The sequence below is a fragment of the Mastigoproctus giganteus genome, chromosome 13 (genome assembly GCF_048544385.1).
Source record: "Mastigoproctus giganteus isolate SK-2022 chromosome 13, ASM4854438v1, whole genome shotgun sequence".
Lineage (NCBI taxonomy): Eukaryota > Metazoa > Arthropoda > Arachnida > Uropygi > Thelyphonidae > Mastigoproctus > Mastigoproctus giganteus.
Window position 1 is genome coordinate 50,119,144 of NC_143587.1, and position 24,187 is coordinate 50,143,330.

Consider the following 24,187-nt stretch of genomic DNA (forward strand, 5'->3'; position numbering starts at 1 on the left):
TAAATTTATAAAATTTTTATTCAATATCAATACGGTAAGACATTGTAAACAATATTTAGAGAGTCAGGAATGGTAATCAATATTTCACAAAGTCCTTCCAATGAAAATAAAAACAGAAAATTTACGGGGTCTGTTTTTTAGATTTATATAACCGAGTCATATAATCTCTAAAGATTCATGACGCCATTTCTCATTTCTGTTATTTCCAAAGGTAATGCACGAATTTTTCGCACTTTTCGAAAACAAAACATTGGTGGAATTTCTTATTTAGGCATATCAGGTTTGCGAAATATTTTACTTAAATTACATGGAAGATTCGATGAATTACGATGAAAGATTCGTGTCAGGCTTATAAAATCAGAACGTTGTGATGTAACAGCGATAATTTGCATGTTATTATGACTGCAAGTCACATTAACATACAATTCACATTACAGAATACGTCAATACAGATATCTTCAAGTACTAATACGTGTACCCATCACAATAAACATGGAGCACAGAATGTTCACATCAGATGAGCTCACTGATTCAGACCTTGTGTTTGTGACAGTAAATATGAAGTGGTTTGCAAAATTGGAGATATTAATAGGAATTTAGCGAACTGTGTTTGTTTGTTTTTTTTTTGTACTTGTATTTTCATGGAGAACGTACTCAGGAAATATTTATCTCTATTTTAAGCCACCCTTTATACTTTAGCACCCACTTGTATTGCACTACCTCAGGTGGGTGCGGGGTTTGGTGTTTTTCACATACACAGTTAGTTGAATTAAGTCCTGCCTCCTCGTGACTAGGGGCGGGCACCAGGCAGCAATTGCCCAGGTGTTGACTGCTCCCTGGTGGCTATGGGGTCTGAACCAACACATACAGTACACACACATTTGCTACACAAACATAACACAACATTCAGGCCCTTTTACATAGTTTGTAAATAAGACAGTATCACAGGTGGAGATGGACGTTAGTCTAGGAGCCACCCAACCACAATTATACATATATACCCTTTATACTAGTTTATTATTTACTTGTCACATAAATACATTAAATGTTCATACCAATATTTATGGTATGAACATTTTATGTTCATACCATAAATCCTAGCGAGCTAACTTTTCCAGGGATTTCTTCCTTTTTTCTAGGGTTGCGAAATTTTAAATAAGTTGCATTATGACTGGATTGGTTGGCTTGTATTTTTTTTATCGCGATGGTCAGAAGTACAAGAAAGGTATTACACTAACAAGTACACATACTGGCCAAAAAATATACCTTTGTATGTATTAAGACAGTCAGAGATAGAATAAATTAAAATAAATGTAAATAGATGCAAAGAAAACTGTATTAATTTTGTATAAAGACGGCACAGGCTGTTCGATTGCAGTAATCTGAAGTCAGAATGGGGGAAATGCGTGATCTATGAGACTTTGAAAAATATCTTATCGTGGGTGCAAGTTTAGCAAAAGCTACGATTCATGAAACGAAAGCCATAACAGGTATCTCAAAAGCATCCATCTAAAAAATTTTTAATGACTGGAAAGCAAGCGGTTCTTTCACATCTCAAAGGTGTAAATGTGGCAGAAAAACAAAGCTTCAAGAATAAAGCCGTCGTACTCTAAGGAGGACTGTATGGAAAAATAGGATATCCAGTGTGCAGCAAATAACATCTGAATTCAACCAACTGGTGCCGAGAACGTCCTGATTGGACAGTGGACCAACGGAAGAGAGTCAGGTGGTCAGACGAATCACGATACACTTTGTTTTGCACTGATGGTAGGCAGAGATTGTGGCGAAAACCTCAGGACCCCAGCTTGCTTTGTTAAGACAACCCAAGCATCTGGAGGTGGCATCGTGGTAGGGAATATTTTGTTGGTATGGACTGAGTCCGTTGACATCGATGGAAGATCGAATGTCATCCAGGGAGTACCTGAATTTTTTATCCGATCTACTGTACCCTGCAATGTGTTACACTTTCATCCCAAAGGTGATTGGCCACTTATGGATGAAAATGCAACAGTGCATCGTGCCAAAATCGTGTAAGAATAGTTCGGAGGATATGACACGAATGTCCACCATCCTCCCTGGTCCCCACATTCACCTGATCTCAATCCTATTGAGAATGTTTGGGATATGCTGGCGAGAGCCATTTGGCAACGAAGTCCACTTCCTTCAACTTTGTCGCAGTTGCGCAATATTTTGCTTGAAGGATGATTGCAGTTAGACCAAAACTCCCCAAAACACCTTATAGAATCCGCGCCGCGCCGAACACATGCTGTTGTTCGAAACAAAGGCGGCCCGATTCGATAATGAATAAAGGTTCGTAATTTTTTGGCTAGTATGTGTATATTAATGCCTTAAGGAATGAGGGAGAGATATTGATCTATGCTACTAACTGATTTGTCCTTTTTAGAACGAAATTAAGCTATGTTTGCAGATTCTTTGTTATTATGCGGTTTAATGAAATCATTGAAAACATTAAATGGGGCGTGGTGTTCTCATATTTAAGAACCTTTATTTTTATAAATCGTTTAGTCTTGGGATTTCCATTTATAATCTTATGCTTAATTCTTTAAGTTGAAGTACAGTTTCAAGTTTACAAAAATTAATTCCGTGAGAACATCGTTACATATTTGCTCATTGAGGAAGAAAACGAAGTAATCATGTTAATAGTCTTTTAGAGAACTCTAGCTCGTTTCAGGTACTCATAGCGAGTAATGTCACATATCAATTTACAACTGCTAGAAATATTACTTCTGAACTCTAATTTTTTGAAGAAAATGGCAGGTGGGTTTAATATCAGGTGTTTGGCTGTTATCGATTTTAAAGTTTTCCCACTTACTAAGAGTTAATCTGGGGTAATCTTCCTGAGGTATTTTTATATTAATAAATATAGTGCAAGCTTGTGGTGTAGGATTTTATTATTTATATATTGCAGTCATTTTAACAATCTGAGAAAATATCATTTTTTAATTTAATTTAGAATTTTGCTGCTTTAAATTAAACCTTTTGATATTTTCATATCAGTCCTATGTTTTACCACACTCCTTGTCCGAGTGTGGTTCCTTCCTTCAATCAATAAAAAGCAAAGAAACAATTCAAGGAGCAAGAATGATGGATGATTGAGAGATCATCTGACTAAAAGCAACCCGAGACGTTGATAAGTTCATGCAGAAGGACAGAAACATGAGCAGAAAATTCTTTCTTTTGACAGTCTAATTGACGAGTGGCAGCTGGTAAGAATCCATTCTCACGGTTTCTTGTTTTGGTTTCTTGGTTTGCTTATTCAACCGTCTGTCTTTTACTCGAAGGCAAGACAGAGTTTGTTTCAAAAGAATTTTCTTTGAATGCTTTAAGAGAAACCTGACAAGAATATTTGTTTAAGTCATCAGATAAACTCTATATCCCTTTTCTTAGCATTTATTTATCCATTGCTGCTGCCAACTTTAATTAGACCGTGAGTTTGTTAATTAACACAATCAATTCATTTGTTCTTCCTTTCCATTTAGATGGGACCGCAATTAAATATAAATCATCAACTGTTATTATTTCTTTTTGGCGTTATGCCACAAATTTGAGAAATGTCTTCCTATTATTACGAAAACAAACAAGGCAAGCCAGAAAAGTTAAATCACGGTAATTATATTAATGTTTAACTACTACAGTTTTTCTAATGTTCTTTTTGAATGTTTTTAGTTATAATTGAGTTTATACCATTTTAACAACCTTTCCGTTGTAATCATAGGAATCTCTTTTGCAATCCAGAAACGATAATTTCCATTACTACTCTTGAAATCTAAGAACAATTTAAGAAATAAAATATTACCCCTTGCTTTTGAATAAGGTGAATAGTGAAAGAGCAAAGGGAACAGACATTCTCCTAAACAGCGATGATAAACGCATTATAGAAAGGAGCCAAGTGTTTCTGACATTTCAAAGGAGAAAAAAATCGATTTTTCATACATATTGCTCTGTTTTCTGTTAAAATGAACACGGTAAAGTAAGATGTGGCAAACACGGCAATTTGTTTAATGCCACTGAAATACGGCCATTTTTAAAAGGCTGCATTAGCGAGATTGATGCAAAGTACTCTGGAGTGCTCTTAGCAACACAGCTCGATTTTTAAGTAATAAATCCAATGCATGTTAACAGATATCTAATTGGAGGCTTCTCTGATGTAAAATTAGACAACAGATTAGTAAAGAAGTTATGTTCTACAAAGATCTTCAAAGGCAAAACATACAATATGTACTTCTTGTCTATAATTCTTATTTTGTACATATACTGTACGCATTTTAATTTCTGGTTTTTGTTTCTAATCAAAATTCCCATGATGTCAAAGTAAAATCATTTACTGGAATATTTCATTTGAAAATAGAACTGTCAAATATTTGGTAAATTAGTGATGAGATTATCACAAAGTTGGTCATGGTGTGAAAAAGTTCATTAAAGTTCCTCCAATGAGTCTTGACAGAACTCGATCCTAGGCCTTTTCCCAGTGCAAGCCAAGTAAAGATTTGATGCAAGCTTGATATTATTCGCAAATACTTAGAAAATACATACGACGTGCATTCTTCAAGTAATTTCTGATCTACATTAAAGCATCTGAGAAACACCAAATCTTATTTTTCATTCCAGATATAAAAGGAAGAATTCTGAGTGCTTTCAGCGTCCAAAAGAGTATCATTGCATTGGGAAGCGTGCAATTTGCATTATGCTATAAGTTTCTGTTCTCCTCGCATCTGGGAATCACTTCTTCCTTTATGCTTTCAGCAACCATTCTTCATCTCAGATGATCGCGAAGGAGAATAAACTTTTTACTTCCGTCGCCTTGACAACATGGCAATACAGTGACACTGACATTCATCGGGACAGTCGGTAAATGTCAAGTCTGTGTTAGATTAACCAACGTCAACATCCGACCTTCTAATCTCTTTTACCAACTGACAAAATAGTTTTGGAGATGCTCTCATTCCCCGGGATTCGAGAAGCAGCTGTAGAATGCGTACGCTGTGCCAACAACACGGAAATGAAGATTGCATCCCGAGGGATGCGGGTTCATCAGGTGGGTGAAGAAAGCTTGATAACCGTGTCAGCGCGTTCGTCTCTTTGCCAATAAATGCTTTCCCCTGATGGCCTGGGGATGCGCAACACGGAGTACTGGTAGTAACGAATATAATTTGTTGCTGCCGGGGTTTAATGATGTTGGAAACAGAAGCGGTAGACAACAAAATATCTCGCATTACTTCTCATTACAAATGATAGTTCCCCGGGCAAGGATCCTTAATAGTTAAACTTGACAAGAATGTAATTGTCTGCAATCTAGCTTTCTCTTTTAGATAAACATTAAGACTGCAATGTGAAAAACTCGCCTGGTAGAATGGCCGAGTGGTCGAAGTATATTGTATACATTTTCAGATAGGAGGTAAGTGATGGTGGATAGATACGTATATCATCATATTTACGTAAAGCGTTTCTAGAGCGAAGGTTCAACAACCTTGAAACATAAAAGGTTGTTGAACCTTCTTTTAAAATTAAAAGAAGGTTCAACCACTTAGCCACTGCCAGCAGTGAAGTATAGTGGCGTGGTTACCATCCCTGCCAACGGGGACGTGGTCCTCTACTATCTTACAATTTCAAGCTCTGATTATCCAAAGCTTCTTATGATATTTACACATATATACACTATTTACAAAAAAATATGTAACAAGCTGTATTTTCAAAATAATGCATGTAGGACGTTTCTTTGCCAACACTCTCATTCAATTTAAACGAGAGATTTTGATATTAATTATTCCAACAAGATCATCGCTGTTGACGTCAATTATGTCAGCGTTATTGTTTATAAGAATGGTAGAGCCTCTTCTAAGACTTTTTAATGAAAACAAATACTTAATAACATGGTTTATTCGGAGCTGTCATGCAGCTATAGGCATAAACAGTAAAAAAAGAAATCGCAGTAAGAAATATGATGATAACATGCTTTTACTATGGAAATGATTATAAGCGTCATAAGCGCTAATTTGAAACGCTAAATTAGCACTAATGATGCCATTATTTAAACGCATCACTGAGGAATGAGAATACATACTGTTTAAGTCAGATATTATGGAATTATCAAATAAAGGAAACAAATGACTTTTGGCACCATTTTTTTCTAAAACTCTTCCTCGGAAGAGTTTTAGAAAATTTCGGATAGTTTTATTTTTCATAAAAAGCAAGTTTAATACTCCTAATAATTTATAGAAAGTTAAAGTCGCGATGTACTGCACAATTACCTTAGCATTCTTTTATTTCCAGACTACATTTTTCATCCACAGAGATGACGGATTACGAAAAATTAGCTGGAACACATTAGTGGTTTCTAAGAGAGAGAATAGAGAACAAAGAGAATATATTAATGTGCATATACACTGACTTGGCGTTTTAGCAAAACCTACCCAATACATCGTGGGATCACCTTTTGCCCTTAATACAGTCCGTACACGTCTTGGTATGGTCTCCCCAAAGTGCTCCACGGTGTCCAGTGGTTCTGCTACACACGCACCATGTGTTCAGTAATGCCCACGCACTAGTGGATGGTCGTAGCATCGAATATCCTTTCCACTAGGTCTCAAACATGCTCAATTGTGTCGGATAAGTTGGGCGGCCATGAGAGGACGGAGAATTTATTGTCATGTTCCTAAAACCAGTTAACAGCCTGACAGGTCTTGTGGCATGGTGAGTTATCTTAATGATAGACGCCGGTGTTGTCCAGATACACTGTCATCATGAAGGAGGCGTTCCCACCGTTGATTAAGGGTGATCAGATGTCCCACGACATGCTACGAAAACAGTGCCCAAATCATAACACCATGCAAGGCGCAGTTTATTGTTTCTGGCAATGAGCATGGATACTTGTGACAGCCGTCACGTTGAATGCACTGGATATTAGCTCGTATAGGCCTATACGAGCTAATATCCAATGCATTCAAAATTAAGGTCCAAGCTCCTTCTCTCCTACTTCCGGTATGAGACTTTCGATTCCCAAGCCAACTTATGGCGCCAATTACTGATAAGGATGAAGGATGGGAGATTGTTGGGCAAGTGTGGGAGTTTGGGCAAGTTTGGTTTTGCATCAGCGTGCAGCGAATAGAGAAACTCAATGTTTGAGCGAATGAGAACGTCCAAATTAATGATAAATACTATAAATGTAAAAAAAATAATTAAAAATAGTCCCATTGCAGGCTGAGATGTGTATTTGTAGTATGAATAATCTGATCGTGTATAAACTATGCGCTGACGAAGTGAGTGCTATGTATGCGACTCGTCTTAAAACAAAAAATATTGTGTGTAGCGCTTGTGTGCTGTGATGTACTTCGCGTGAGAAATTGACTAAATGAGGGCAAATGGAATTTGAATGTACGTCAACAGTCCGATCATTACATGTGCACTCTGAATATATATTAATAATAAATAATAATAAGTAGCATCTTGTATACTCGTAGAAATGAGGTGCGTGACTCGTGTGTATACTTTATTTGGTTGATAGGTGGCCCCCAATCATAACTGCAGTTGGAGGGGGAGGACAACCTAGCTGGTCGCGCACCCCCACTGCCTGAAATGACACCATACTAATTTCTCTTCTTTGGCGATGCTGACACTGGTTGCAGCTTGTCTGATCAATGTGGGATTGTCAGACTCTTCTGACTTATCAAGCCAATGATGGCGACTAACCCCCCCCTCCACATAGGGCGTCCTGGCCCTATGGCTTTAACGCCTCAACACACTCTCAGGGCATTGCCAATCTTCCTTCCCACCAAACTTTCGCCTGGGGGGGGGGCTCTACTACCCTACTTTATCCTGTTCTTAACTTACCTCCACCCCTGGATGGTGGGTTGCTTCTCTGTCCTCATTCTTGTAATTCTTGATAGAAGTCTTTCTATCAGCCACCACCTAAACCTTCACCTATCCTCCAAACTCAAACTGTTACCCTTTTCCAACAAAAACCTCTTTGGGGGGGGGGATGGTACAGCCCGCCTTGGTAAGCTCAGGCGATACCAGGGTTCGCCCCACCAGAGCATGCAATCCCTACTACCTGGCCCGGCTCGCGCCCCGATACGGTAACTAGTATTCGGTGGTGCATCACGGACCCCTAGGCTAACAGGCCAGATAATATAACACTTCATAAACCACATATCACTCGTACTATCTGGTCTTTACATAAAAGGAGATGTTGCTTTGCTAACCAGGATATCAAAGAGACTGGTCAGCAACTGTTCAATATGGCTGTTGCTCACGAGTCTCTTTGATACGCTGGCCAAAAAATTATCGATAATATTTAAAAAATCTGTTTATATATATACACACACTATCTAGACTAAAAAGCAGAATACTTGTATACTGCATTCTTTTCAGAGGACGCAGAAATATTAAACATGGTGTTTTGGTGAATGACAGAAAAGACAAGTATTCTCAATGTTCCTTATTAAATTTGACTGAAGTCCCTTAATATCGCCAGTATGAATATAATCATTTTATTTTATTTTATTTTTTCTTTTATGCCTCGGCACAAAATCAAAAAAGGTGAAGTGCCAGCACAGCGTATCTAAATTATGCAAATTCTGAGGTCAGTTTTCTTGTTTTCTCCTGGAACTCCGGCGAAAAAACCATACAATCCTCACTTCAGGCCAATTAACACAAACTCGGGGTGAAAAAAACCAATAAAAGTTCTTTCCTTCTAGACAGAACGGAACCCAGATCTTTTCCATATGGTGTAGATGAACGGAGATCACAACTTCTGTGCTACACGCAAGGAGAATATATTACTAGTTAGTGAACTCAATAATGACAGCAGTGCTCATAGTACAATATGCTGGAACCGCATGACTCCCAGTTGCTGAACTAGCTCAACCCAATGACTTAATTGCACTTGAAAAACAAAAAAAAAAAAGCTTGTTAGCTTGTTAGCTTGTTAGGTGTCATAGATAGTGACGTCATCCGTTAATAGGTGTATAACAGAAAATAGTCGGCTCGGTGTTCCTCTCAAATGTGGTTCTCACCAACTCCAAAATTCAAAACCTGTAGACTGAAAAGACTCATTTCATTCAGCGATAACCATCACAGTACATAACAAATTTATAGCATGATATGGTCGAGCGCTCTTAGGACAGACTATCAGCTCGCGCTGTACAAGAGGATTTTATCGATCTTTCAAGGAAAATGCCATTAACTTTAATGACTGTGTTCAGAAGACATGTTCTCATAGGAATAAAAATCCATTGTAGGTAAAAACAGGATTTCTTCGTATTGGTAAAATATATTTGTCTTTTACACTTTCGTTTCTTCGATGTGTTATTATCTATAGCACGTAGACTGCAGTTTGTCTCTTCTAAATGGCGTTAGGGGACTTTTTTAAGTGCTCCTTCGATGTTTACGATAACTCGAATACTTTCTCATATCGACTGTTGTGAATAATAGATATCCTTCCTTGTAAGATATTTTTATGATTGTACAATATGCACCAAAATAAAGTGTAGCTAAGTACAGTAAGGTCTATAAATAGTGCCATCAAGGATTATGTATAATTCCGAGAGATTTCACTGGCAGGATCTTTAAGCGACAAAAAGAGGAAAGGGATTTTAGAGAATTGATTGTTACATTTCTTAACGTTTTTAAATATTAAATACTCATAAACAGGAAAAAAAGACACGAGAGAGAGAGAGAGACCAACAAAAAATCAAACACAAAAAAAACCCACAATTCAACAGAACCGTACAAATCACAAAAAAAAAACAAACACAAAAAAAACCACAATTCAACAGAACCGTACAAATCACAAAAAAAAAACAATTCAACAGAACCGTACAAATCACAAAAAAAGAAATCAACAGAATCATACAAATCACAAAAAAAGAAATCAACAGAATCATACAAATCACAAAAAAAAAGAAAAGAAATCAACAGAATCATACAAATCACAAAAAAAAAAAGAGAAATCAACAGAATCGTACAAATCACAAAAAATAATTAACAGAAATCATAAAATTCCCAAAAAACGCACAAATCATCAGAAATCATAGCTTTATATACAAATACAAATCTACATAAATCATAAAAATTTTTATGAAATTTGAAAAAAATATTTTTTAATTTTATTTTTAATAAATATAATAAAATATTTAAAACTAACAAAAATCCCATAAATCACAAAAAAAAAAAACTTATAGTGATATAGTTAATTTCTTAGCCTTCTTGGCTGGAACAATGGCTTTGACTAATCTTCCCTATCATGGAAAAGGCCTCTGTTCTATTCCTGTACAGATGGAAAGAACTTTTATGTTTTTTTTCCTTTTTCATAACTGAGTTAATCGGTCTCATGCAAAGATTGCTTTCCTCGAAAAAACTGGTATTTTCATTCTGAAATAGTCAAACACACCATAAAACATAACACGCAGCAATACAATATCGTGTTACACTAATTTTTATTTATTTTTTTATATAAAATGAACAAACTATTCCAATGTCATATTTATTGCAAAAAATGTGAATCCTTTGGTTCTACGTCTCGTTCTATTCCGAGAAATCCCCCAATGAATCCGTGAAAACTGGCGAGTCCAGTTATCCAACATGTTGTAAGCTGTCAGATGTTGTTTACTACTCGTGCAGTTACGCCTAGCAGTTTATGAGTTAATGTAATTAATGAGGCCACAATGATTTCCCAAGGGCTCATCATCCACAACATTCACGCTTTCATCAACCAGCAGACACAAAATGTTTTAACTTTTAATTTATAGATGAAACAGTACATCCCACAACAAGAATGAACTTTATTTCTAGACGTTATTAGAAAAGGATCTCCTATCCGCGTTATAAAAGTGAGGTGGGCACTGCGCTCTCGTGCGTTGCCATGACAACCATTGGGTACGCGTGTGTGTAGTGGTAATGAAAGACTGTAACGCAGCCCACGATGCAGACACGAAAACAAAGATTTGCAATTTAAAGTTACAAATTTGGCCCGTGAACGGCGCGGGCCAAATGTTTAAGATATTTTATTATTTTGTTTATAATTCGGTCCTTAATTACTATATTTCTTATCTTCTTTTCTATTTTCTTAACTGTTTGTTGTTTTTATAGCCGGTTGGTTCTTTCCCACGCGTTTTGTTCTGTTATCATTGAGATTCATTTTAGTGGGCAGCACATTGCCATCCTGGTATTTTATAAAAAATTTTCATCGTTTTTTTTTTTCTATGGTCCTGACAACCCGCATGTTTCTCAGATTCAATTTTTAAGATGTTAAATACACTTTGTGTTTGTTGGAAAAGCCCTTGTGTATTTCGGGTTTCTTGGTATGTATTGTTCTGCTACACTCCTTGGGTTATTCATTGGGGATCTAATTAGCTCACCTTTGAGGGGGGGGGGGGCGTCAATATTGTCTGGCCATTAGCTTCGCCATGATTAATGCTCATCTTTGAAGTATTATGATCACTTTTTGGGTGCATGGCTCCATCTTGAGGTTAGTGTACAATACGGATCTGGAGATAGTGAGTGGGTTATTTCCTTCTCTATTCGACCATCTCAAGATGCAATATTCTGTGCTGTGCACCATCCATTTTAATATCAAGATAACCGACCAGATCGTTGACATAGATGAGGAGATAGTCAGTAAGCATCTTTCCATGATTTTTTTATTATATTTTGATTTTGGATTCCACTTAATTTTTGTTTCATTGACCTTGAGTCCGATGCATTGTTTTTTATGAGTAGGATGAATCTTTGAAGGACAACTTTTGGTTCCTTGTTACTCCTAAATCCACGATGCTTCCACCTGTATTGGATTTCCATTGATATTAATAGCGATTGCCGTCTAGTTTTTATTTTTTTGTGAAATTTATATTGGCTGATCTCTCATAGTCGGCTGTTATACTATCGATAATTGTGTCAGCTTGTTGCTTTGACTCTGAAACCTTCGTGTGACTCCTGTTGTCTTCTGTACTTACAAAATATTTTAGGTCGTCTGCATAGGTTCTATAGTTGTAGTTGCTGATCAGGAACAGTTCAAGCGCAGCCGCAAAATCTTGGCCGACTGCCCCTCCCTTTGCGACAACCACTTATCCAGGTCTCTTATGCTACTTGTTTCTCCATGCTCAATTATCAATTTTCTTGCTGTACATAGAGTATCCAGAGTGTGCGTAGAATTGAGCCTACTAATTTGAAGTATAGAGTCCATCAAAAGGACTTGGAGATGCCATCTTTATTAATATCTATAAATATCATTGTCATCTGTTGTTTGTCGTTTATCGCTTGATGAATTTTAAATGCGTTTGCAAAAGATTAACTTAATTAACCTTAGCTTAATTGCAATGTGCAAATACTCTGCCTATGTGGAAGCAATGGTCAATAATTGCATGTTTTACTGCCTTATCAGAATGTATCCAATCGTTATTTGTCTTCCTTCACTTGGCTCTTTCGACCCACTCTCTTCTTCAGCATCTTTCTAGGACTGTAGGGTTTGTACACCAGTGGTTCTGTGATGTAAATAAGCTTACCTTTACTCTGAAGGTTGGGAAACCATCTGAGCCTGTAAGTGATTTTTTGGCAGCTGGTTGTTATTTGAATTATCTGATTATTTGTTATTAATATTTTATCCTTCAATTTTTTCTATCGGCTTCAGCCTAGTAGCTTTATATTTCTGTATTCTTCTCTTTGCTGGACGAAGTACTTATGCTGCCATTAAACTTTTCACTATTCACCTATTAAGCTCTTTTTGTTGTATACGCTCTTTTATTCTGCTTCAAGTCCTCTCCTTTTATAAATAACAAACATGTTTATAGAAACAAGAAAACGTTTTCTCTTTCTATAATTTCGTGTTCCAAAACGTAAGGGCATCTTGATTAATTAAATCAGCAGAAGCATTTTTCTTCGTTAGTTGTCTTCCAATTTGTGCGTTCCTAAAGTTATCCGCATGTCTTTTGACTGGGCGGCTTACCACATTAAAAGCGTGCATCCAAGAAGCAAACAAAATGAGATCGTGTTCACATCCTCCTCTTTAATCCCTTCCAGCGCTATACGAAACAGGTGATGGAGATTGGGTAGATTTCTTTTGTCAGTAACTATGGCAACTAGATAACAAATGGACACTGTTACTGGAGCTGATAGAGAAGACAGCCGTAAACTTCGGTAGGTATCCCTGCCAATTAGAATCGTGATGAATAAAAGAACTCCAAAGTACAGTCGGTTATTCCCAGTAGTAATCTCAGATGGCGTCGTGTGATCATTAGAGACTGACTTTAAATTCTCATAGAAAAGAAACTTTCCCAGGAACATTTAATACTAAAACTTCACGCATAATTCTTGATGGAATAGCAGTTCAGTCCTGTACCCGGTTTTAAAATGTATTAAAAATGAAAATAAACTGGTATGATCACAATAGTTATGATTAAATAGCATTCAGAATGCCTGTACCCCATTTACTCGCATATTTCTCCTCTATTTTTCGAAAAGAGTATAATTTTTTTAAAATTCGATCCAGACACACAGCGGTAAAGCGAGTTTGCAACTTTATTCTTTGTGGTAGGGTTTATAATGGTACAATCTCTAACATATGCTTCTCGAGGCCTGTTGCCAGTAACCACTCTTATCAGGCATTTTGATATTAGAGAATTCATTGGTCGCTTTTCCATACCTTTTTGTGTGTTTGAATGGATCAGACTTTGCAGAATTTACTAAAGGCCATCAGAATGCAGAATTTACCGCTTTTTCCCCCAGACTTTATAAAGTCTGGAAAAAAAAGCATAGTAGATTCTGCATTGAATTATTGGTGGATAATTATCCCTGTTGTTGGATGTTACTTTACATTTTTGTATTTAAGGAGCCACCCCCACTTAACACTTTTGGTAGTTATGGATTGAGATTTCACGTGAACTAGGGCATCTCTTACTTTTGACCTTAGTGTTGCCTGGACAGCAAATCAGCAAATTCCAACTTCATTGGTATGGTTCACTATGCGATTCATCCACTATAAAATTATTAGACGAGATTCGTCTTAAAATAATGAAATATTTATAACATGCATACAAAGCAGTGGTCTGTCGACAACGATTTTTTATCCAAATAACATTTACTGGTTTAATGTTCCTGTTTAACAAATAAATAACCTTAATAATTCTTTTAATGGACACTCATTATGCTCAAGTTTCAGAATCATAGAGGTCGACCGACTAAATAATTGTATAGATCAATTTCCTCAGAGGTGGATTGTTGACATATGGCAGGTGCTGCTTAGCATTCGATCCATCGCAACTGGCAGAATCTGAATTGGAGTTTATCGATATATTCACTGAAGACTTGTTTAGTGACAATACCACCGTCATTATTGATTATCGACATATAGTATTTTAGGTCCTCCAAAAGAAATTTGTGCTCAGGCAGGCTGCAGTTTTAATGAAAATACCATACAGATGTATGTAGACGGGTTTATCTGACGAAAGTTTCTGAGATAGTTCTGTAGTTTCTGACTGCGTCCTTTATATCTACCACGTAGTCCTCAATTTTATTTCCATTACCATTTAATATCATAGGCATAGCAGATTGTGCCTGTTCTGTCAAGTAGAAAGAGAACAAGATGGCAGTAAAATTTTAAGTCACTGCATTATTATTTTAACGTCAAAGCTCGATTCTGATAAAATTATGGTAACAAATGATGCTAACAATAATGGTAAATCGCCGCAGAATTCCAGAATCCTCCTGATCATGTTGAAAGAATATTTTGTTAAAAGGACTGCCCATGTTTCTCATGAGCAGTATCACAGAAATTTTCTATCTAGAGAGGGATCCCTCTAGGGGAATATCGTCCCTGCTATTCCTTTTTATGGCAGTGGAGCCTTTCCTTATTACAAATACAAATATTCTTAACTATGCAGATGACATAAAGCTGTTCAACCATTCTAAAGATTCAAGGCAGGAAAAACATCGCTTCTGAAGAAGTTCAAAATTTCATGGGCTACCTTCATATGATGGGAATCGAAATTAATATTTCTAAACCCGCAAAGATGATGGTCACAAAATAGAGGAAGGGGAAATGATATTCCCATTATCACAAACGTGGAAAAGGTTAAATCTCACAAGATTTATGCATCATCTGGAATAAGAACCTCTTCTTCCTTCCACGCTTCAGAAACGTAAAGGCAAACAACCTTGCATCACTTCAGAGTGCCCATCAAGGGTTGAACAGAATCGACCCTCGCGGGTTGCACAGTGAATGTAATCATCGTTCTCTCCACACCGAGCTGAAAACGCCTAGATTCGAATCTCGTCAATGGCGCGAGGAATTCTTGTGGGCATTTATCACAACGTTGCTGACTTAACCGGTCTCAGGCCTGGATAGCATGGTTTGTTCTCCTGCAAACAAACAAATTGACTACAAAATACACGCAATTAACAGACACAATATGCTTACGCCTCATATCCTCAATTCCTTCGGCACTTAACACACACAGGCATACACGCTTTGACCGGATTCGCAAACTACAAGCTCATTACACAGTACATAGAAAGTTGTGTGTTGTGCTTTATTCTTCAGTTATCTGATCGTTCGACCCAAGTACCTACCTCGATCAGTTTTTGGGAATTGAATATTGGATCGCCCGATGGATCAGTGAATGTACAAAACACCTTCTCTTTCTATCTCACTTTAAATTCTCTACGTTTTGTGCTCCCCTGGAAGAAAATCATCACTACAGGAAACCTCTTAACACTCGACAAACCGTTTAGACGCCGACTGGATGCCCTCAGCGTTTCCTTCGCTGTTGGAGAAGTTAAGTTCTGCAAAGACCTCAGGTCGAATTTCGCCTCAGCTCCACTCAAAGAGAATCAACTTAATTCATTTCGAGGCATGTTTCGCTAATCCAGTTAAACTTACCAATTAGCTTCAAACTGACCTTGACAACATTTGCAGAGTTCATACCTATAAGAGAAAAATCTTTTAGGAAACAAAAAATATCTCCACTTCTAAGAATCGTGTGAAGAAAGGTAAAACTTAGTTCTACGCACATTGTAGGGGCCACAGTGGACGTTCGGTATAAACAGTTTCGTTTTCTTGATTCGTATTGTTCATTAACTTATGATACACCTTCTAGGATTCCATGCAGTTCCAGGGTGACTTGCATTTGATTAAACAGAATAAATAAATAAATAAATATGCAAATAACTTTGAAGCTTTACTTAATAAAAATGTACAAACCAGTTCAATATCTGAAAGCTTTTTATGGCCTCATTTATTTGATAATTCGTGTTGGTGTCTTGTAGATGGCACCATATGCTAAACAGCGGAAAAAGCTTTTTGTATTCTATTAAGGTAATTATTATATTAAAATCACTCTTAACCTTCCCTAACTATATTTTTGTATTCTCCCATTTCATGAAGCAAATGCCATCTAACGTCATTATCTGAAATTTTTCAGTAATTTACCAATCATTTATTATTGGCAGGATAAAGGATTATGGAGAGTTTACATTGCCCCATAAATACTTCGAATATTTTGATCTTTCAAGATCGTAATTAGTTTTTTCATGATCTGATGATTAGTTTTTTGAAGTTTGAACGATGAAACCAAAGATGTGTTCCAAAAGCTCTTTGAAAAATTTCAAAGTTGAAAACTTTTTCTTTAGACCCATCAGTCACTTTCTTTTATCTCTCACGTCATCAATTCTAGTTCTTTACAGCTACAAATTGATTCTCTTAAGTTACATTCTCCATCCTGGCGACTAAGGAATCATTTATTCAAGAAAGCTCAGTAACTGATTCAGTCTATTAGACTCTTCATTCATCACCGTTGTCACAACTTTCTTGGATGGAGACATGCTTCAAAAATGGGAGTGATCAAAAGGGGTGTGAATCTTCGCTTCTATTAAAAGTAAATTCTGTTTCCAAACTTGGACCTATTTTACTCTGGATTAAGCTCGAAATATATTCCCAAACAGCAGCCTGACCACGTGTATTCTATAGGAAATCAGCTGTAGGGAATTTATGTACTCCCCCCTTTATTTCACACACCATCCATCACCGTAATCCTCTTTTTCCTGACGCTGTCAGAACTTTTCACTTTTCGTTCGTTTCTACCTTAATCTCAATTTCTTTCTTAACAGCCCTGTTTCTTTTTCGCAACCCACTCAATCACAACTCTCCGGCAATGTTTTATTTTATCTCCTCGTGTCTATCGACTTTCCAAGGTCACCACTAGAGTTGATCTAACGATGACTTTCTGTGTCCACCAATCTATTATTCGCTTTCAGCTCCGCCAGCTACTTGAAGCTTGTCATTGTTCGCTTTGTTAGCGTCTCAGATGGAGTCATCCTCGCGTGCCGAGTGATTAGGATAACACGATTTAACGGGAACCGATTTAGGGTCCGCAAAGGGAAAAAAAAAAGAAATGTTGAAAACACGTCAGTTCTTCACAATACCGCAAGTAATGTCCATCGCGTCATTTTCGATCTTTCGACAGGAGTGGCCCACATGTTATGCGCTTAAAGAAAATGTCATCTTCTGAGCGCTTCCTTACAAATAAATGATGGTTGAATGAACTAACCTTTCACACAAACTTTGGCCTGAAAGTTCGTAAAAAGCTATTGGAACTAGGATCACGCACGCTGAAAGAAGACATAAAAAGAAGTTTAAAATAGGTTTGATGATTGATGGGCGTGTCTACATTTTTTTTTTCCAGTAGTGTACACAATTGCACACTAGGCTATTAGTAATTATGGGGCAGCACTGTAAATATTAACAAAGGAAAACTAAAATGTACTGTGTATGAACTACTGCTCCATATCACTATTACAGGCTTGGCCTAGTTATAGTAAATATAAGATCAACTAGATAGGGACGTTCACTTAGTACCGTGCGTGGGTGAAGGTTCAGAAGATGAAAGAAGATACTTGTTGACATTAGACTTGAATTTTTGTAGATTGCAATTTCCAGGAAATACGTGTGAAGGGAGGTTGTTCCAGAAAACGGAAATTGAAGAAATAAATCAGGAAGAAGAAGAAGAAGAGTTGGTTCTGTTAGTTTGAAGTTGGACAGTAAATGGATGTTGACTGGTTGCTGCACGTGTTCAGACTGGTTTGGAAAGAAGAGAGGGAGAATTATAGACGCTAATTCAGAAGAAAAATGCCCATGGATGTATCTGTAGAAAAGGCGTGCAGCAGAAACAGAACGTCTATGAAACAGAAAGTGGAGAGGCTTTGTTATAGATGTCATTAATTAACTCAACTACCCTCTTTTGAATGGAATGAAGAAGCCTGAGAGAGGTTGTTTTGGGGAGAGAGAGAGATTGACGAGGCTGTTAACATATATTCCCTTCTATCGTGTCTGTGCAGAATTGCAGACCCTTTCAAATTCAAACCTAACTCGCAACTTTTTCCCAACATTGCCCTGTACTTGTTAAGTAAGTCCTCAGATCGTGTCTAGAAATCTGAGTGTCATCGAAGATAAGCGTAGGAGCAGAAATAGCCTTTTTTTTTTTCAAGATATAAGCTGAAACAAACTTCTGTCTTTCGTTGTGGAAGTTGATAGCTTAAATAGATTCAAGGAAGAACTGGACAAACTTTTGGCGCGAATGAATAGGTGAAATGGGCTTCTTTCTTGCATCATATGCCACTACTAATGCTAGTAAGACAGGACTGAGTTTTAGAATGATTGAAATCAATTAGCTTTGCCTCACTAAAAATTACCTGGAGATCAACATTTAATGAATTGGTAGTAGATATTCGAGAAGATGAAGCTGTTTGTGCAGGGCAAGGTTTCACAAACTGGAAGGTGGAATGCAATGTGATATCACCAGCAAAACTATGGATAGGATTTCCGGTCAATGAAAGAAGGTCATTAATATACAAAAGGAAATGAGTGGGAGAAAGAACTGAACCTTGGGGAACATCAACATTAATTGAGAAGTTAGCACACAGAGAGCCGTCTATCATCACCCATATCGAGCGGTCAGAGAGAAAACTGGATACCCAATTACAAAAAACAGTTGGCAAACCATATTATGGGAGCTTATTTAGAAGACCTTTATGCCAAACACGATCAAAAGCCTTTTTAATGCCAAGAGCAGCTGCTTTAGGACGTTGATTTTTTTTTCCACTTTTAAAGATTTTTAAATAAAATAAACTTAACTGCTTTTGTTCACAATACTAAATTCGTTTCTGTCAACCACATTTACACAAGGACAAAGAGAAATTTTTAGTCCTGCGAACACATTTCTCGAAAACAGAATTCCACACGTCAAAAACATCTTCTAAAACCATAAATAAGTTACAGTCGAGAAAATGCACACCACTTTTTAAAAACTGGTACATTACTGGTTTTAAAAGCGAAAGAAAATAATTCATATTTAGATTTGGCCAATTGACATTGTTAAAGGACAGTAAACCCGACCATTAGCTGTAAGTTAATTACTTGATTATTTCTTTATTATTACTATTCTTAACGTATTTTAACTGTGTACAGCACAAAATAGGTAAAATAAATACAACTGGAAGACTTACTGTATACATTATACAAACAGCTAGTCAGAAGATTGAGCTGATGATATAAGATACATATATTAAACAATAATGGTAGATAGGTATCTACCACTCAACCATAGAATGGTAAAATACAACAGAAGACGAATCGATAAGAGTTACAAGAATCTTTTGCCACTGCATCACGTTATGCAGTGTGTATGAGAGTAGGTTTTCTATGAAAAATTATACGTGAATGACAAAACCTGTTGAAGAAAGGATTAGGGATTCTTACCTTGGCATCAAGAAAGAAGACTACATGATGCAATCAAAGTGCCCTGATAGTAACGTACTTCATGTTCTTCACCTATCAACAGGTGGCACATGTTACAAGAGATGGTTACGTGATAAGTGACGATCTGCATTGCGCCTGATACATGCAGAGGATGCAAGTATCCTCTGCATCTGTTGAGCATTCCATTGCATAAGGATGAGTCCTCGTGGGTAGCACAGTTGGTAGAATCTCCGTCCTCCTCACACCGGGCGGAAAAGATCTGAGATCGAGTCCAGTCGACGACGTGAGGAATTTTTATGGGTCTTTTTCACAACGTGGCTGAGTTAGTTGATCTCAGGCGAGGGTAGGATAGTTTTTTCTCCCGGAAACTCAAGTTTTTTGTCCAGCAAAACAGAAAATCGATCACAGAACACACTCAATTTACAGACACGGAGCAATATGACTTTAGTCCTTGATGCTCCTAAAACCCCACTACAGCAACAACAACAACAAGCATAAAGATGTTCAACAGTTGTTGACCTGGGGTTGTGTGTGTGCTGGCACATCTTTTTTATTCTGAAGACCTATCCTCGATGATTACGTTATGTTCATTCCGGAAGGAGATACTTCGGGGTCACAAGTTTGAATCTGCAGAGGCCATCAACATGACTGTCAAAGGATCATTATGTCGTCTGAGTACGGCCGATTTCGGCGCTGAGATTAATCATCTGCACTCACAGATGGGAGAAGAGCGTTGACGTTGATGGTGATAAGTAGGGAATGTATGCAGCATTGTAACATACCATTTCTTTTGCTCGTGTGTTTGTAGCGAATAATAATCGCCTAGAGAAAACTTCTGAAGTTTCTAATAATTTATAAAACAAATGGATAGAGGCCTGTTCATTTAATTTATTCATTGATGAAATAATTTATTAATCCAAAATGATGGTATGTTTGTTTTTCAGATGCATTCCATGATAGCCGAGGATGTTCACTGAATGCGAGGATTTTGTTAAACGAAGATTCAAAATTTTCAGTGTTGCTTAGAGCAGATGGAATTAACACAAATGCTGCAAGTGTGTTCTTCCGAGCAGTTTAGACCATGCTTACCCAGGACGACCCTGTGGCTGATGTGCGCCTTACACGTATGTGCAAGTAAGTAGAACACATTCTTTGAATCATTCTCAACAAAGAGCGCTCCCTTGATACAATTAAGAGATGCCGTGCTCCAAGTTATTACGTACTTGGTAAATGACATAAAATAGATACACGCGCCCAGAAAGAATCCCATCTAACAGAGAATGATGGGAGTTGGTGCGTGTTTTGGTGTAATCATGCGGACTTGTTTCACTTTCTCGTTTCGGCGCTTGCAATAAAGACAAGATATCATCCGTGTGAACTACTGCTTCTGGGTTGGTCGTTGTAGTCGCTCAAGAACAATACAGCTCCTAATAGATTACAACTTATTGTTTAAAAGCAATCAAACTTCAGAAAAATAATGGGACAGTCAAAATAGATTAACTTACACTCTTAAAGTTTATATATTTTGAACTTATCTAAAATGGTTTTGTTTTGGGTAAGGCCTGCTCTCGTATCCAGGTTCTTAAAAAACTCGACGCTTTTTTGTCATTTAATTATCGTCCACTTGCCCTTCTTTAACTTTTTCTAAAGGAACGAGCCCTCGTGGGTAGCACAGTTGGTAGAATCGCCGTCCTCCCCACATTGGGTGGAAAAGACCTGAGTTCAAATCCCGTCAATGACGCGAGGAATTTTTGTGAGTCTTTTTCACAACGTGGCCGAGTTAGTCGGTCTCAAGCGAGAGTAGAATTTTTTTTTTCCCTTCTGGAAGCCCGAGTTTTCTGTCAAGTAAAAGAGCAAACCGACCACGCAATTTACAGACATTTATGCTGAGCAATATGACCTGAGTTACTCATGCGCCTAAATCCCTACAAAGCAACATAAAGTAACTGAGAAATATTACCTTCCCCTAACTTTCCATTTGATTAATGATGCCAATAAGGATTGTGCAACTGTGCATTCACAGAGGGTGGTATCATATACACATTTGATCGGGTTTGGCAATAAGTCCTAAGCAAGCTTCAATCCTCTTGTGCCGTTTGCCTTTTTGCAGTTGGTGACTAGCTGCCTGTCTGGCTTTCCACAGAGTATGATGTTAGATGGTCGTCAATCTTCTTGACTAATACTGGAGTGTCACAAGATCTTGTTATGTTACCTAGTTTTTTCCCGGTATATTGGCTATCTCCCATTGTCTCGTTATCTTATCTAGGCTTTGTTGATGATGGTTTCCTTTAAATCTTAATGAGTGACAAAACTCTCGTGCTGAGTTGCCACCAAACTGCCCCATCCCGCCCTCACCAAGAGGACTTTTATGCGTTTTTAATCTGATTCTGATCTTGACATGAAAACAACAGTCACTGGCTTCATAAATAACACGAAACCCTTTTTTTCCTCTGTAAGATAACTGAATCGAAGTTGTCGCAAATATTTGAAAATTTATGAAAACTGTGCGGAAAAATAATTTTACATTTATCCCTTATTGTAGAGTTGTTCTTTAAACTAAAAACACATTTTTCAGACAAAACTAGAATTATTACTCATAGGTTGACCTTCTTATTCCTTGGAGACTAAATCCATTGAAAAATGTTGGTCAAACTTGTGTTCACGGTGGCCCAGTTTCTCGACGTGGAACCGGGAAGCCCAACCAAGCTTGCTGTATTCCGATGCTAACAACAGAGAAAATGGCCCTTGATAATGACAGAAGCAGAAGACAGATGGTATTATTACCAATGGAGGATGTAGTTCGGGTCATTACTGCACTGAGCAATTGTTATTAATAGGGCTCTTTAATGATAGGACTGTTAATAATAGGGATTGTGTTTCTCTCAAATCAATTGTCCGGACGACGATTATGAAGTGGTTAATTGTTATGAGAAATTTTAAGTAACTGCAAAGTAGCAGTAACAGAGTTAGTGTGGAAAAATAATGGATTTTATTTTGCAATATTTCAGTTATTCTGTGAGATCCATTGCCGAGCGAGGGGCATTCCAAGGAGAAAAGAGTAGTCAAAGTTGAGCCGCTCGACGTATTCTTCTTTGGTCTAAATTTCGTCTTTATCCAGATGTTGTATTTTATAACTTTAAATTTTTTAAAAGTTTTTTTATATTACAAGTGCTTAACATCAAAAAACATTTGGTTCCGGTTATTGATTCGGGTAGTTCTGGATCCATCCCTAAGGTGGACACGTGATGCATTTCCAACATATGTGGCACGCTGAAGGAAAAGATTGGCTACTCTTCATTTATAACCTCACTCTCTCTTAAGAAACGTGGCGCATGACTAATGGTATTGAGCATGGGCAAAGGGAAATCGCACCGTGGAACAGTGCAGCAGAGATGGGGGAAACCCCCGGTGCCATCAGACACCTACGTGGAAGAGAGCAGTCGATAAAATTAATTTAATAATAATCCCATGTTGAATGTAGAAGACCAACCGGGACACCCCAGAACAGAGGTCAGCGGGGCCTTTATTTAGGGAAAGATATCAAATCAATATTTAAATTAGAGATTCAAATGATTGGTTATGAGGTTAACAGTAAATGCAATTCGCATTTCTATACGAACACACTATTCTTAACTGAATCTACCTATATTCTTTTATTTTGTGACCACTGATCTGTACCGCGATCAAGATTATTCATTAGCTGCTGCAGAGTTTCGTGAGTGGCAATCAAATATTACCAGTCCGTTCAGATTTCGAAGTATTTCGGGGGAAGATGATGGAACCCTAATGGTCCCTAATGGAAAATTAGACCACGTGAACCCTAATGGTTCACGTGGTCTAATTTTCCTGTCACCATGAAGTTAATTTTTCTCATTGCAAATCGATGTGCCGTGTGCAATTTGCAAATTGCAAATTGCACAGGAGAGCGAGAAAATTACCATGTTTGCAGGCCTCACTTAAAAATCCAGATTTCTTAACAAAGATACGTTTCAGATTAGAGGCAGCCGATATTCACAAAAGGTTGGAAGCATACATGATTCGAAGAAATATATAAATAGTTATATATTTTAAAATAATTTTTAATCGTTAGCTAGAGGATTTTTCTAATTCCCCTACTAAAATGTTCTATGGGAGTTGTGAAGTCTGGAGTATAAAAAAAGATTCCAGGAAAATTCCTAATTGTACTTCGACAGGAAATGGTAGATGAGAAGGTCTCGGTGGTAGTGAGAAGTTGACGTATTGAATTTTAGTTGAATTCAGTTTCAGGTTGAGGAAGTAAGATAATTATAAAAATTTTCGATGGCAGAAGAAACTTTTGCTACCTCCTCAGCTAGGACTGACAGACGGAGATTTCAGGTTGGATGGTATATGCAAAGTGAAGAGGACGGCATAGGAGACAAATCCCGGATTTTTATTTAAAAAAAA

The 24,187-nt window shown here is 37.3% G+C and overlaps 1 protein-coding gene across 2 annotated transcripts in view; it reads left to right on the forward strand.

The window, feature by feature from the left end:
- LOC150076031 (uncharacterized) overlaps positions 1 to 24,187 on the forward strand; it is a 403,417-nt gene that overhangs the window by 238,568 nt on the left and 140,662 nt on the right. For both annotated transcript variants that reach the window (XM_090387992.1, XM_090387994.1), the window contains one exon: positions 20,707 to 20,896. In XM_090387992.1, coding sequence (XP_090244118.1) covers positions 20,794 to 20,896 — 103 coding nt within the window. In that variant the 5' untranslated portion in view covers positions 20,707 to 20,793. The remainder of the gene's footprint in view (positions 1 to 20,706; positions 20,897 to 24,187) is intronic.